This window comes from Loxodonta africana, chromosome 4 (assembly GCF_030014295.1).
Source record: "Loxodonta africana isolate mLoxAfr1 chromosome 4, mLoxAfr1.hap2, whole genome shotgun sequence".
Classification (NCBI taxonomy): domain Eukaryota; kingdom Metazoa; phylum Chordata; class Mammalia; order Proboscidea; family Elephantidae; genus Loxodonta; species Loxodonta africana.
This window is the reverse complement of record NC_087345.1, coordinates 159,345,459-159,362,488: the sequence shown is the minus strand read 5'-3', so window position 1 is coordinate 159,362,488 and position 17,030 is coordinate 159,345,459. Positions and strand designations below refer to the sequence as shown.

Here is a 17,030-nt window from a genome sequence, read left to right as displayed (position 1 = left end):
CAGTTTGTGGAATGAAAGGTATTTTTTTTTTCCCTCTCTGTACTACACTAGAGGGCGGACACAGAGGTCCAATCCATAACTTTGGGCTTATTAGCACCATCTTCTATTCAACCCAGCTGATTAGCTAACACATTGTTAGAGCTTTTGCAGAAAGCCTGAAGCTTGATGAATAACATTTTGTATTTAAATATTAAGATATGAACATCAAAACGAATATAGACACTTTAGTTTACATTCCACGGCAAGAAGTCTATAGAGTACAGGGCCTACTGCTTCCTCTTTAATGATCTAAAGCACCAATTTATATTCAGATGGCAATGTGTGATTGTAACCATTATATCCCAATTAGAATAAATGCCAGAGCAAGGCTTGTAACTGCTTTTAGTTTTTGTTTCTTTAAACTGCTCCGTGGAACAGATGAACAGGGTAAAAATACAGCTCTTCCAAAACTGAAAAAAATGATAACCATCATTATATTTCACACTTTTAAGGAAATAATAGGAAAGCTCAACTTTTATTTTTAAAATAGTAATTAAAAGTTTCCACAACTACATTGAACAGTTTACTCCAAGAGAACAAGACAGGGGCTGCTGAGTCACTGAATTTCCTGAGGGAAAATGTAAGATTAAAATGATTATAGTCTTTCTTCAGAATAGGGCTAAACCATGCAAATAAACTAGATGAAATCAAGACCAACTGATAGTCATCTGATAGCTCACCAACACTGATGGAAACACAGTCACAGTATAACATAATCAAGTTTTAGAATTTTTCCATTCCTTTACTTGATTTAATTAAACTGAGCACTTGTCCGTGAGCTTTAGTGCAGACTATGTGTGACTCTGATCCACCATGTGAGCCCTGCTGGTGGTAAAGAATTAAAAACAAAACATCATTCCCAAGGAAAGCTATCTTACTGGCAAATTTTGCATATTTCAAATACAGTTTGGGTGAAGGGGGTATTTATGGGATGGTACAATCTCCCACAAACTGAACAAAGCACCTTATGGACTGAAAAATGAGGTAATTTTTCATTAAAATCTTTGTGCAAAAGAACATTTTCACTCTTTTAGAACTTTGTTTTCTATTCCAAATGTATGCAAAAAAAAAAAAATAGTTATTTCCTCATCTCCAGGGGAAACTGTTACTTTCCGAAAAAAAACCAAAAATACAAAGCTCCATCTACCTAACTACACTTCATATCCTAACAACGTTATCAGTCCTCATGTCCTGTGGCCAAATGAAAAATAGAGGCCATCCATCTGTACAGCAAAAGACTGTACTTGCTAGTAATTTTAAATGCCTTAAATGGGGAAACTCATAGTTTTCATTCAGATTTTCTATTATCTAATAACCTTCTGAAGATCATTCCATCCCATTTTTGTCTTTTGTTTCTGGGTGTGCCTCTAAACCTCCCAGTTAACATCTCCCAAACACATCACCACATCACCAAACCATATACATTTAAAGCTGTTTGTATATCTTCTGAACAAAATATTTTTGGACTTTAAGATTAAAACAGAGTAGTAGAAATATTTTTCATATTGGCCTTTCTATTTAGCTTTGGTCACCTGGAACACTTAAGAAAACACTTTTTGGAACCTAGCTTTTGGATTTTAGACTCCATATTAATACTAAACGGATAAGGATTAGACATTACTGAAAAAATTAATATTGACTATAAACCACTTTCAGATATATACAGACACTTGTAACACATACTGACATCATGACTACACTATACTTTCAATACTAGAAAGTCAAACAAAATTATAGGTTGAGGTGGTACTTAAAGCGAATAAATTGAACAAACTAACCACTTCCATCCAAGTAGTAAATGCCAGAAAAATGAGCAAGGTAAAACCCCTAGAACAGAGTATTTCCACCAACACACACTGGTATATAATAAGAAGCTTAACATAATTTTCTTAGCATATGTATGGCTTGTTTTTTTGCATTGTCACTAGCTATCAGTTCAAGTCATACCACTTACTTATACTGTAATTGATTGTATTCACATATGAAATGAAGGGATAAATGGGTGTTGTTGTTAGGTGCTGTGCAGTCAGTTCCAACTCACAGCAACCTATGTACAACAGAATGAAACACTGCCTGGTCCTGTGCCATCCTCACAATTTTTGCTGTGTTTGAAACCTCTGTAGCAATCAAATAATACAAATGAATTTAATTTCATATTACATGTCTTTTCCTACTATATTCTGGGTTTTCCAATTTTAGTAATAGTATACAAGGATTCAGGATTTTAAGACCAAAAAATATTAGAGCTCTAGTTTGCTTAGGTTCCTCAGCAGAGAGAGAGAAAAAAGGAAATACATGGACAGTAAATAAATGACCTGAAGTCAGTAAGACAATTAATGGCCAAATTAAGATTTAAATCTACTTCTTTCAAAAGCATGACATTCTTTTTAATATACCATGCTATCTTGAAATAAATTACTCGTAAAAAACATAAAATATCCTTTAAAACTGAACTATATGTGAAGTTTTCTGAATCCAAATAGATAAAATGCGATTTATCTATTTAGGCATAATACCAGCACATTTTTCTACTGATATGGTTTCACATAGATAAGGATTAAATGAGAATACTAGTCAGAAACAAGTCTGTATATAACTTTCCCTAAAATATACCAAAAAAGCCAAAAACAACAACAAAAAAGCTTTTACTGTTTTCTTTCTTCTTTTTGCTTTAGGATGTCCCATAATTCTTGGTAGCATACTATTTACAACACTGTCTATATCATTCACTATTTCCATAGAAAAATAATTATTTTCACTTTATAATATAGATACAGAAGGTTAAATTATGCTTAATCAAAATGACTATAGCTACAGAGGTGGTATGCATTTAAAAATTATTTGTAGCAATGGAATTTGAATTTATTGTCTTTCCTTTAATGAATACAGAATATAGGTGATTATATATACCTTTAAGATACTAACACAAGAGCCTAAAAGTAAAAATTGTATATTTCATCTTTAGTTTTTTAATAGATTATGTACACTTCAGATTTCAAGGAATTATATCAACAATTCAAAATATGCAATATATTCCCACGTAAAAGGGCCTGTTAATCACTAAAAGAGTTTTCGAAAGGCTTCAGTAAGAATGATTGGTTTAAAAATGAAGAAAGTAACAGGTTCAAAATTAAGATAAATGCCATATTTGAATTTACAAAGGTAGTAGTTTTATATTTAGTTATAACAATATATTGAAAAGACATCAATTAATGTTCAATTTCCTCATCCTCAAATTAAAAGCAGAATGTAGGATAATCTCCCAAGGGTAATGTGCTTACTTGCTTTCTACTACTTATTAGAAATTTTTCTAGAAAATACCTGGAGTTGAAGGGGAGGGTGAAATGCAAATGAATATTTCATTATTAAATAAATCTGCTTGCTAATCTGACCTCCAAAGAACAGGTATAGTACACAATTGGGAATTTATCTGAAAATAGGAATAAAGGCACTAATCAATTACAAATGTACATTTTTATCAGACAGTATCTTATATTTAATTGAGTTAAAGTGAATGACAATTAATGCTTCATAAAGTATTAGATACTTGATTGGGCTAAAACATTCTCTTGGAGTAAAGGATGATGGCTTTCATATTACTATAACAAAAATATCTAATGAGAACTTATAAAATATTTTTGAAAAGTCTTAAAGTTCTTAATTGAACTTTTCCCAACTGTCAGTACAAAATCTCGTTGGATGCCAAGTTCATCTTCAACACACAGCTAGCATAAGTCATTTCTAATTCAAAATAAACATGTTTTAAAAAAGCTTTAGAAAATAAATTGTATTTTAAAAATTAAATAGCAAATTTGAGTCTATACTAGTAGTTGTTTGACAAAATACAATCAACTATTAAAAACACTTTCAATATAATGCTGATGTGGTAATATAAAAAATAAGCAGATATTCTGATAGAAGAAAACTGAGCCAGCCAATCATATCTAGATACAAAAGGGCAGATAATCATTTCATAAGAATGCATACAGGAGTACTGAATATGCTTTTTTCAAAACAGACTTTGAGAATTATCCTTAGTACTTCTGGCTAACCTACATATATCCAAGACAGAAATGCAGGCAAAGTGTGCTTTAGGTAAATGGTATTTTCATAATTTTCCTTCCCTGCCTCCCCCACAAACCACAAAGTAGCCATATTGATTTAAGTCTGCTTTTTTCTTGTCTTGTTGATTAAGAAAACAAAAAAACCCTTATGTTCTATCTGCTATAGGATCACTAAGAAAAAGGTTCAAAACAAAGTCAACAACTAGTTCCCAAAACCCAGGAAACTTTACTCTGACTCTTCAGTTTTGAGATGTGCTACCACTGAAGGGAAATCAGAAAAATGTTACCACATTAATTTTAACTAAATATAATAAACCCAATACACCTGAAAACAAGATAAAATTTAAGCCAATTTACAAATAAAAAAAATTAAAATACAGCTTTTGAACAGGTATTCTGATATTCTTATGAACACTGAATCTTATATTTGACCCAAATTAAAAAAAAAAAAACCCGCAAAAATGTATTGTTCTTTAAGTATGCATTTTATCCCTTTCATTATAACAAAATCACATACTTGAAATAAACAGAATCAAAATTAGAATACTTGTCCTCCCTCTTCATTTAAGGTATGCAATGTTTAGGTTCCGTTCATATTAGACAACTGCCTCAAAAACTTTTTGATGCTATCCAATACACTTTTTATAGATCATGGCCTTTTCTTTTTAAATTTAATTTATAAGCTGTTAGTGTGCTAAGTTTGATTCTCATAGTAATATTCTAAGAACCTGGATTAAATCTGGAAGTTGTCTACAATCCAGTGAAAAGATTTTAAACACGAAATGTAACTACAAACATGGCAACTGCTTCAAGCCTATTATACTAAAACTTCACATGGACTTAAGGAAAGCCACATGGTGCTTTAAGAAATGTACTGCTGGTGGGAGAAATGCTATTACGGACACACACAATTTTTGAATTTCAAGAAACAATATGAACTACTTACACTTCTGATTTAGCTATCAGCCAAATCAGTACCTACAGTAGATGTGATAACCCTTGCAAACGGAACAACTGAACCTTTCCTGATAATAAAATTGTCTGTAATTGATAATAAAATACATCTCCCGTGTCTTGCTTTACTTTCAGTGCTGGTGTGCGATCGTGACTTCCTGCGGTTATGTGAGCCTTCAATAACGTGACGTTCCAAAAATATACGATTGAACCAACAGAACCTACCACCAAAGCTGGGCTGTCAAATAAACCTTTTACCTTGATGAATTTTTGATCAAATGTGAATAAGAAGGCCTATTTTCCCATTCCCCAATTCACAGGCAGAAGAGCGACCTTAATTCTTTTAGGTTATAACCATTTAATTTCCAAGCTAATAGTGACTTAAAATTATTCAATGACTTGCAGTGATGTGGGGAAAGTTACTCATTTAAAGGTAAAGTCTCATGATTTTTAATTTTCCTTGTGTATATTCTCTAAGCAGATTTTTTTTCCTCTGTAAATTCTGTCCAAAAGGTAAGTGGTTTATAGAGGGGGCAAATATTAAGAATAGAGAAGTCTGCAAGCAATATCTGATGGTTTTCACTACTGCTTTGTTAAAACGGTAATTATCTGGGGGCGGGAAGGTCAATAAATGAATGGAATTGGTCATCAGGGTCATTACAATATTTCAGAAAACATTAAACATATGACAAACATTTCTCACAAGGTAGTCACTGAATAATTAGAATAAGGAATCAGAAGAATTTCGTTGCTGAAAACATAGTTATACATTATGTTCATCCAACTGAAGATTAGTGCATTAAAAAAAAGGTAAGAAAAAATCTTTTACGTTCCAGTTCAGCTGCACTTGATTCAAGTGTTGCTCATAGAGGTTTGTGTTGTTATAAATTAAACATGCTGCTGCCTTAGCAGCCAACGGTACCAGAAAAAAATGTTCATGTTCACAGAATAAATAGAACAGTCTCTTTTGAGGAAAAAAGTTATCTCACACCAATCCGGGAGGTCATCCACTCTAGACCTTGACACAACCTGAAACAAAAGATAGATGTATTTTCTAAATCAGAAGCTTTGTACTTAAAAACGGACAGCATACTTATTATTTTTCAATCTTATCCAAAAGTTGATACTAAAATAATTACTTACACATTTCAGTGACAATGTTAAATGCAAGGTTTACTTAAAATTATCATAATTAGTTGGATAATGTGTGAATTGCTTCAATTTCACCTTGAAGATACAGATTTAGGAGTTTTGCCATTAAGGTTGCAAAGAGCCACCCTCTCTCCTTTTTTCTGTACATAACTAAAACTGAAATAACTATAGAAAGATAGTAGGCACTTTACCCTCCCCTCCTAAATTCTAAAGACTGGAATGTTTATGGCCCAATCTTAAAAGCAGAGGCCAAAAAGTCTATACACAGATATGATATTGCAAGCCATTTCTAGTCTAAAAAAAAACTAGGAAGGTCAGTTGGATTTGAGGAAAAAATAAATTCCTAGAAATAAACTGGGTAATCCATATATAACACACTGGGCTCTACTTGGTGTACTATATCCACACTCAAACTCTTAGGAAAGGAAAAAGACACAATGATAGCATTTGTTTCAAATGTTTATTGCCTAGAATTGTGTCCAGAAGGACCCCTAATAATAAAGAAGATGAACTCTTGAAGAAAGCTAGGATGCTTAGGCTTAAGCTTTTGTAGGAGTGAAATTTCTTTAAAGCCCCTTTTTAATTCAGGTAGCAGTCTAGTTTCCTTCTAGTTAGTAAATGAAAAAAGCAAGAAAGGAACAGCAATAAAATCTGGATTGTGAAAACTTAAATCAAAAGTTCGTTATGCCCAAAGTTTATTAAGAAAATGTTCTGCATCCCACTTTGGTGAGTGGTGTCTGGAGTCTTAAAAGCTAGCGAGTGGCCATCTAAGATACATCAATTGGTCCCAACCCACCTGCAGCAAAGGGGAATGAAGAACACTAAAGACATAAGGAAAATATTAGCCCAAGAGACAGAAAGGCCACATAAACCAGAGACTCCATCAGCCTGCCCCCCATGTGTCTGTCAGTTTGTCGTACTGTGGGGGCTTGTGTGTTGCTGGAAGTTATGCCACTGGTATAATACCAGCACAGTCACTCAAGGGGGACAGGTTTCAGCTGAGCTTCGAGACTAAGGCAGACTAGGAAGAAGGACCCGGCAGTCTACTTCTGAAAAGCATTAGCCAGTGAAAACCTTATGAATAGCAGTGGAACATTGTCTGATATAGTGCTGGCAGATGAGCCCCCCAGGTTGGAAGGCACTCAAAAGATGACTGGGGAAGAGCTGCCTCCTCAAAGTAGAGTCAACCTTAATGATGTGGATGGAGTAAGGCTTTCGGGACCTTCATTTGCTGATGTGGCACGACTCAAAATAAGAAGAAACAGCTGCAAACATCCATTAATAATTGGAACCCGGAATGTACGAAGCATGGATCTAGGAAAATTGGAAATCGTCAAAAATGAAATGGAACGCATAAACATTGATATTCTAGGCATTAGTGACCTGAAATGGACTGGTATTGGCCATTCTGAATCGGACGATCATATAGTCTACTATGCTGGGAATGACAACTTGAAGAGGAATGGTGTTGCATTCATCCTCAAAAAGAACGTTTCAAGATCTATCCTGAAGTACAACACTGTCAGTGATAGGATAATATCCATATGCCTACAAGGAAGACCAGTTAATACGAATATTATTCAAATTTATGCACCAACCACTAGGGCCAAAGATGAAGAAATAGAAGATTTTTATCAGCTGCTGCAGTCTGAAATTGATCAAACATGCAATCGAGATGCATTGATAATTACTGGTGATTGGAAAGCCAAAGTTGGAAACAAAGAAGAAGGATCAGTAGTTGGAAAATATGGCCTTGGTGACAGAAACAATGCCAGAGATCAAATGATAGAATTTTGCAAGACCAATGACTTCTTCATTGCAAATACCTTCTTTCACCAACATAAACGGCGACTACACACACGGATCTCGCCAGACGGAACACACAGAAATCAAATTGACTACATCTGTGGAAAGAGACGATGGAAAAGCTTAATATCATCAGTCAGGACAAGGCCAGGGGCCAACTGTGGAACAGACCATCAATTGCTCATATGCAAGTTCAAGCTGAAACTGAACAAAATCAGAGCAAGTCCACGAGGGCCAAAATATGACCTTGAGTATATCCCACCTGAATTTAGAGACCATCTCAAGAATAGATTTGACACATTGAACACTAGTGACCGAAGACCACACGAGTTGTGGAATGACATCAAGAACATCGTACATGAAGAAAGTAAGAGGTCACTGAAAAGACAGGAAAGAAAGAAAAGACCAAGATGGATGTCAGTGGAGACTCTGAAACTTGCTCTTCAGCGTCGAGCAGCTAATGCAAAAGGAAGAATTGATGAAGTAAAAGAACTGAACAGAAGATTTCAAAGGGCCTCTCAAGAAGAAAAAGTAAAGTATTATAATGACCTGTGCAAAGAGCTGGAGATGGAAGACCAAAAGGGAAGAACACACTTGGCATTTCTCAAGCTGAAAGAACTGAAAAAAAATTCAAGCCTTGAGTTGCAATAGTGAAGGATTCCGTGGGGAAAATATTAAACGAAGCAGGAAGCATCAAAAGAAGATGGAAGGAATACAGAGTCATTATACCAAAAAGAATTAGTCGATATTCAACAATTTCAAGAGGTGGCATATGATCAGGAACCTATGGTACTGAAGGAAGAAGTCCAAGCTGCTCTAAAGGCATTGACGAAAAACAAGACTCCGGGAATTGATGGAATATCAATGGAGATGTTTCAACAAACAGATGCAGTGCTGGAGGTGCTCACTCTATGCCAAGAAATATGGAAGACAGCTTCCTGGCCAACGGACTGGAAGAGATCCATATTTATGCCTACTCCCAACCGAATGTAGAAATTATAGAACAATATCATTAATATCACACACAAGCAAAATTTTGCTGAAGATCATTCAAAAATATCACACACAAGCAAAATTTTGCTGAAGATCATTCAAAAACGGCTGCAGCAGTATATCGACAGGGAACTGCCAGAAATTCAGGCTGGTTTCAGGAGAGGACGTGGAACCAGGGATATCACTGCTGATGTCAGGTGGATCCTGGCTGAAAGCAGAGAATACCAGAAGGATGTTTACCTGTCTTTTATTGACTATGCAAAGGCATTCGCCTCTGTGGATCATAACAAATTATGGATAACATTGCGAAGAATGGGAATTCCAGAACACTTAATTGTGCTCCTGAGGAACCTTTACGTAGATCAAGAGGCAGTTGTTTGGACAGAACAAGGGGATACTGATTGGTTTAAAGTCAGGAAAGGTGTGCGTCAGGGTTGTATTCTTTCACCATACCTATTCAATCAGTATGCTGAACAAATAATCCGAGAAGCTGGACTATATGAAGAAGAATGGGGCATCAGGATTGGAGGAAGACTCATTAACAACCTGCATTATGCAGATGACACAACCTTGCTTGCTGAAAGTGAAGAGGACTTGAAGCACTTACTAATGAAGATCAAAGACCATAGCCTTCAGTATGGATTACCCCTCAACATAAAGAAAACAAAAATCCTCACAACTGGACCAATGAGCAACATCATGATAAACAGAGAAAAGACTGAAGTTGTCAAGGATTTCGTTTTACTTGGATCCACAATCAAGACCCATGGAAGCAGCAGTCAAGAAATCAAAAGACGGGTTGCATTGGGCAAATCTGCTGCAAAGGACCTCTTCAAAGCGTTGAAGAGCAAAGATGCCGCCCTGAAGACTAAGGTGCGCCTGACCCAAGCCATGGTATTTTCAATCACATCGTATGCATGTGAAAGCTGGACAATGAATACGGAAGACCGAAGAAGAGTTGACGCCTTTGAATTGTGGTGTTGGCGAAGAATATTGAATATACCATGGACTCCCAAAAGAACAAACAAATCTGTCTTGGAAGAAGTGTGGCCAGAATGCTCCTTAGAGGCAAAGATGGCAAGACTATGTCTTACATACTTTGGACATGTCATCAGGAGGGATCGGTCTGTGGAGAAGGGCATAATGCTTGGCAGGGTACAGGGTCAGCAGAAAAGAGGAAGACCCTCAACAAGGTGGACTGACACAGTGGCTGCAACAATGAGCTCAAGCATAACAACGATTGTAAGGATGGCGCAGGACCGGGCAGTGTTTCGTTCTGTTGTGCATAGGGTCGCTATGAGTCAGAACCGATTCGAGGGCACCTAACAACAACAACAACAACAACCATCAGCCTGAGACCAGAAGGACTAGATGGTGCCCGGCTACCACCAACGACTGCCCTGACAGGCAACACAACAGAGAGTCCCTGACGGAGAAAAGCGGGGTGCAGAACTCAAATTCTAGTTAGAAGACCAGACTTAATGATCTGACTGAGTGAAAGAGCCCTGGAAGTCATGGCCCTGGACTCTCTGCTAACCCAGAACTAAAACCGTTCCTGACACCAACTCTTCAGACAAAGATTAGACTGGACTGTAAGATATATACAATGATACTCATGAAGAGCATGCTTCTTAGTTCAAGTAGATATACGAGACTGAACAGGCAACTCCTGTCCAGATGAGAAGGCAGAAAGGGACTGGAGCTGGTTGCATGGACACAGGAAATCTGGGGTGGAAATGAGGAGTGTACTGTTATATTATAGAGAGAGCAACCAGGGTCACATAACAATGTGTATATAAATTTTTGTATGAGAAACTAACTTGTGTTGTAAACTTTCACTTAAAGCACAGTGAAAAAAACAGTTTGGTAAAACATTTGTATTAAAAGTTAGTTAGAAAAAATGTCAGTAATTTTGTCTACTAAAATTATTGTAAGCCTGAGGCGCAAAATAAAAACCATCTTTGATATAAAGACCAAAGAAAAGAAAAGAAATCAGATAAAAGAGGAAGACAATTTGATCTAAAAATGTTGACAGAGTAATCTGGAAGAAGTCATCTCTCCCCACAGTTGATTAGCACTTACCCTTCTCCTGTTAAAGCACAGCAGGACTGAATATGCCATGGATGATCCTTAATAGAACTAAGGGTGAGGTATTTAGAGATTTCAGCTGCCGTCATGCACCCTTTCATATCCTGTTTATTTGCAAAGATAAGGACTGCAGCCTTTCGTAAATCCTGCAATCAATATGAACGTCACAACTCATATAAAACCACTGGAGCAGGGTAAAATATACACTCCTGGACAGTTCTAATAAAACCCTTCTGGTTTGAAATGATTAGGTACTACCAATTATTTCAAACGCTTATTGAAAAAAAATTCTAATAACCATGACTTAATGATTCAGTCTAATAAAGACAGATAAGTCAGATAATTAGGATTAATTTTTCTATTGTTGGGTCAAAGGAATCAACTAAAAAAAAATAAACTTGAATCTTAAATACTGACTTTAAACTATGTGAGCAATATTCTAATTGTAAATTTCTCCAAAATTTAAAGTATAGTAAGGGAGTGTAGGGGGGCTGGGCAATACTTTGTACTTATTCCCCTTTATATAACCTAAACTCATTGATCAATGTTCACTGCAGTATTGTTTATATTATAAAAATACTAGCAGTAACCTAAATGTTCATTAACAGAAGAACAGATCAATTGTAGTATATTTACACAGTGGAATACTATATAATTCTTAAAAGGAATGAACCAAAGGTGTATGTACTAACAAGGATAAATCTCAATGTTGTGCCAAAAAAAAAAGGTGAGTTACAGAAAGGTATGTATATAATAATACCGTTACATAAAGTTTCAAGAGCATGGAACACAATATTCTCTACAATTTAGGGATAATTAAAAATGTGGTAAAAGTATAAAAATGCACATATATGACAAAGACTACTTTTAGCATAGTGAATACCTCAGAGAACGAAGGGAAAGAAATCAGACTGCAAAGGTCTCATGTCTGATAGAGTGAATGACAAGTTCATAAGTATTTCTTATTCCCTAAGTTTTTTATATACCTAAAATATTTCAGAATTAAGAGATCTTAAACTATTCATTAAAGAATTTTCAGTTATACAACTCTTGAGGGGAAAACATTTAAGGTTTCCCCTTTCTTGACTCAATTTAATCTATCAGACTTCCTTAAAAAGGCATTTATAAGTAGTTTTAACTTTTAAACATTTTTTCCATAACAGTAGTCTATAAATTAACTTGTTAGTTTCTTTAAGTTTGAAAAAGTAGTGAAAATTCTGACTTCAAGAATCTGATCAATTCAACATATGAAATTTTGTTAATGATGAAAAAACATCCTACCACATTAATCTCTGTAAAAGAACAAAATCAGTGCACACTTTACTCCATTTTTTAAAAGATTGCTTTCAGAATTTACCTCATGAGCCAACATTCTGTATAATTCTTCTTTCGTAATAGCTAGTCGTTCCCTGTCAATGCTATCAACAACGAGAATGATGAACTAGAAGACAAGTAAAAAGAAAAAAAAAAATTGAACGGAACGTTGACAAAGTCTCAGCGAAACTATGCTCAAATAATACGACACTTTTTAAACGTGGCATAATCATTATAGGAGACATCTGTTGTCCCTTCACCGTCACCAGACACCCAACCAGCTGTCTCGGTGCTGATCCTGACTCCAGGCAACCCCATGTGCGAGCAGAACTGGGGTCCACAGGGTTGTCAGTGGCTGTGATCCTTCAGAAGCAGATCAGCAGAGCTTTCTCTGAGGCACCTGAGTGAGTTTAACCTGACAACCTTTTGATTAGCAGCCTAGTGCTTAACTGTCTACACTACCCAACGACCCCTCTCGACTCGACGGCAACTGGTTCTCTAATCGTTAGGCATTTATATAATACTGAAACACAACTTGCAAGCAAAATCCAAATGTTAATAATAAGAAAACGACAACTCATAATGTCAACAAATAAAAACAATGCCCAAGTTTATTTAAGACAAAAACAAATGTCTGAATAAATAATGCTAAGATTTGTTTGCAAATATAGGCAATAAAAAGTGATTTCAAATAACACTCTTTTACTTAAGACTTAAAAGTACTCTATAACATTCATTTAAATCAGTAATTGTCTACTTGTCTATGTATAAAACAGTCTCCTGCCTATCAGAGGCACATAAACTAGTTTGAGAAAAAAGATAAATATATTTAAAAAACCCCAAAAGCTAAAAGAAAATTTTATGTATCAATATAAACAATAAAGCTGAAGCAGAAACGTGCTGTTGTTGTTAGGTGCTATCGAGGTGGTTCTGACTCACAACCCTACGTTCAACAGAACGAAACACTGCCCAGTCCTGCGCCATCCTCACAACACTGTTATGCTTGAGCCCATTTCTGCAGTCACTGTGTCAGTCCATCTCATTGAGGATCTTCCTCTTCTTCTCTGACCCTCTATTTTACCAACCATGATGTCCTTCTCCAGGGACTGACCTTCCTGATAACATGTCCAAAGAATGTGAGACATAGTTACGCCATCTTTGCTTCTAAGGAGCATTCTGGCTATACTTCTGCCGAGACAGATTTGTTTGTTCTTTGCCAGTCCATTGTATATTCAATATTCTTCGCCAACACAATTCAAAGGCATCAATTCTTCTTCGCTCTTCCTTATTCATCGTCTAGCTTTCGCATGCACATGAGGCGACTGAAAACACCATGGCTTGGGTCACATGTTAAACTGTGTTAAACAGAATCGTGTATACTTAAATTGTGCTAAACAGAATCATATAAGGTGTTAAAAAATATGCTAAAGAAGCAGTAGGTGACATTAAAGAAAGGCGAGCACAATGAGGAATGGAGCAATCTGTTGGTGAAGGTATATATGAAAAAGTAAAATAAAAATATTTTATTAAAAATAAAAACTTATGTAAGTAAAAAGAAGAAAATATAGTTAGAAACTGTCTCCAAATTGAACAGCTTATGCAGAAGAAACAGTCAAGAAATGAGATTAAGTAGTGCTAAGGCTTATGGTAGGGAAGTAATGCAAAAGGAAACTGAGACAGGCAGGGTGGAATCAGAGTATATAGATGACCTCAAAATTAAGGAGAGTAATCAGACTATAAACTGAGAAAGGGGATAAAGGGAAAGTGAAAGGAAAGGATGAATATAAGACACATGGCAAAGGAAGCATGGACAGAATATGGGGAAGTGACTACGAGCTAATGAGAGGAAGGTGTCAGGAATTAGTCACCAGTGGTCACTACTAGTACCCTAGCAGAGGCATGTTGCTTTTGGATGACTCCTCGATGTAAAGTATTTCCGAAAAGCAAGATGACAAAAGTGAGCACAGTGATTAGTGAAGCACAACATGGATAAAATCTCTACTTGGATTCAAAAAGCGCAGTGCTATGCGCTATGCTGGTGTGCTGCAATAAAGGCCAAATGTTCTTTGTAATAATCTTGGTACTCTTATAGAAATCATTTATTAAAAGAATTGTTTCATGCAAATGGCATCAGTAATAAAGTATCTCTCTCTGGACTCATGCTAGTAAGTTTTCCAGAGTTTCAGTAATTTTATAAACTGTCCTTTTGTAATGCTTTAAGTATACATGAACCAGCTAGAATCAACTCTGAACTATTCAAAGATAATGACAAATAGTTCTTTTTATAGCTGGAATTACTTCTGAAATTTTTCAAAAAAACGGCCGCCAACAGCTATGCTATTTAAATAGCCATATGTCTAAATGTACTCTTCCCTTACTATCTAACATAATCTTGTTTTGAAATGTTATTTTACTGTAGAAATACATATTGTTAGCCTATAACCATAACCATGCCGGTGATAATGAGGATGATGCACAGCCAGGTAGCACTTCATTCTGTTGTTATGTGGGGTTGCCATGAGTCGCAGCCAACTCGACAGTAGCTAACAACATGACCCTAACATTTGCCTGTCCCTCATTTTCCCCTTCAAATAACGGTGCTATCACAACTGCTTAACATCTACGACGTGACATTCTAGTTTGACTACTCACATATTGCATCAGAGTATACAGACACATATGCATAAACTATCACAAAACATCTTAAAAGGCACATGGTTTTTATTTTAAAGAGGACTTTAGCCACCAAAAATTCCTTCCATCACACCCCTTCTATTCCCCTTGGCCAAAAAACAAACCGTCAAGTTTCAACAGGCTTTGTTTTAGGAAAAATAATTGGTTTTATAAATAATAATACCCCTTTGCAAAGAAAAATTACTTGTATGCAATTCTGCATTAGCATTCTCAAAGATAAATCCCTCTCAAGAGCAATGCGTGGTCTTAAAAATAAATTTTGCTTCTAAGAAATTAAAAACAGAAATAGGAGAGTCCAGATTTGTTCCCCAACTCTGCCCCGACTACTAAAATAATGAAATGTGACAGAGAATTCTAGGAGGTGGCCTGCAAACTCAATTATTTTTCAATTAAAATACAACCTCACCAAAGTTCTGAACGTTCAATTCATGTTAGTTTTGCATCTTTTATTAAAATTATACTTAAAATATTTTGTCTTCCCGTAACCGTAAGCTCTAAGATCTAGGTTACGGTTATAGTTTCTGTTACTGTCAGGGTTCTCATACAGCACAGATACTTTCGTATTAATATGAGGATGAACTTGAGAAAGCCTATCCAACAGTAAGCACTCAACAAATATTAGTATCCGTTACTCTTTCTACTCACCTTTTCTCTTTTATTTGAAAACCTCAAATTCCTTAACAAGCATCTTATTAAAAGGCAGCTGTCAATATGCCTTATGTACAGCCTACCTATTTTCTAGGTTTGCTCTCTGGCTCTTTTCATTAATATCCAGAAGTAATCGAAGTATACCTCTGTGTTTGAGTAGTACGTGTTCCATGATGACCGCAGTGACTCTTGACCACCAATGTCCCACATGAGAAAATGAGTGTTCTTCACAACTATTTCTTCAACATTGCTTCCTATAGTTGGAGATGTATGAACCACTTCATTCATTAAGCTGTTGAAAGATGGACACCATAAAAAAGATTTGGTAAATCTTGAAAACCCGATGCATATTTTCTCTATATATTTTTAAGATGAATCAATCTTTCCTTTTATTTGTGCCAATGATGGTAATCATAAGCATCAAAAATAATCTTGGAGACAATTTGTGCAAATAAATGTCTACACAAAAAACTTTTAAATGAGTTTTTGTTGTTGTTTTTAATGAAATAATCTGCAAACTTAAATGATCTGGATAGAAGGAACACTTGTATGGTTATGAGTTTCCATTTCTGTGGCCAAATATTCCAATACCAACAAGCCTGGGTATCGGTTAGAGCTGAAAAAATGCTCCATCCTGAGAGAACAAGTTTTTAGGTGACTGAAACACCAATACTTGCGAAGTAGCAACCAAAGCATACTGGCTATCCATAATTTCGAAGACTCTTTATGTGCAGAAAACTGAGAGCTCAGCTGTGAAAATTAGTTCAGGCCCATCAACCTACACTAGCCTTTAAAAAAGGAGCCCTGGAGGTGCAATGGTTAAGTGCTCAGCTACCAACCAAAAGGTTGGTGGTTTGAACCCACAGAGCGGGTTTTCTCTCTGGGAGAGAAAAGGCCTGGTGATCTGTTCCTGTGAAGAGTATAGCCTAGGAAACCTTATGGGGCACTTCTACTCTGCTCAGTCAGAATCACTTGATGGCACACAATAGCAACAGTCTTAAAAACATAAGGCCATGGGCAAAAATAAACTTTAATTAAAATTAATTCTAAATATATACATATATTTAAAATACTGATGCATACAGATGTGTTATCGTAATCATTGGTGAAGCTACATTACTTCATTCAACAAATATTTGCCTGTAACACGCCAGAACTATACTGTTTACGCAAATAACGTAAGTATAGTTTTTTTTTTGCCAACTGTGCAACCTCCCCACCCCGTGCTATTTTTGTAAGTGTGCTATGCTGTGTATTATATATGTGGGCATGTTATTT

The 17,030-nt window shown here is 35.8% G+C and overlaps 1 protein-coding gene across 2 annotated transcripts in view; it reads right to left on the bottom strand.

Annotated features, from left to right (window-relative positions):
• Positions 1-36: 36 nt before the first annotated feature.
• ARL5B (ADP ribosylation factor like GTPase 5B) overlaps positions 37-17,030 on the bottom strand; it is a 31,790-nt gene continuing 14,796 nt past the window's right edge. For both annotated transcript variants that reach the window (XM_010590696.3, XM_010590697.3), the window contains exons 3-6: positions 15,897-16,044; positions 12,454-12,537; positions 11,091-11,242; positions 37-6,086 (exon numbers count right to left, since the gene is read on the bottom strand). In XM_010590696.3, the coding sequence (XP_010588998.1) occupies positions 6,038-6,086; positions 11,091-11,242; positions 12,454-12,537; positions 15,897-16,044 (433 nt within the window). In that variant the 3' untranslated portion in view covers positions 37-6,037. The remainder of the gene's footprint in view (positions 6,087-11,090; positions 11,243-12,453; positions 12,538-15,896; positions 16,045-17,030) is intronic.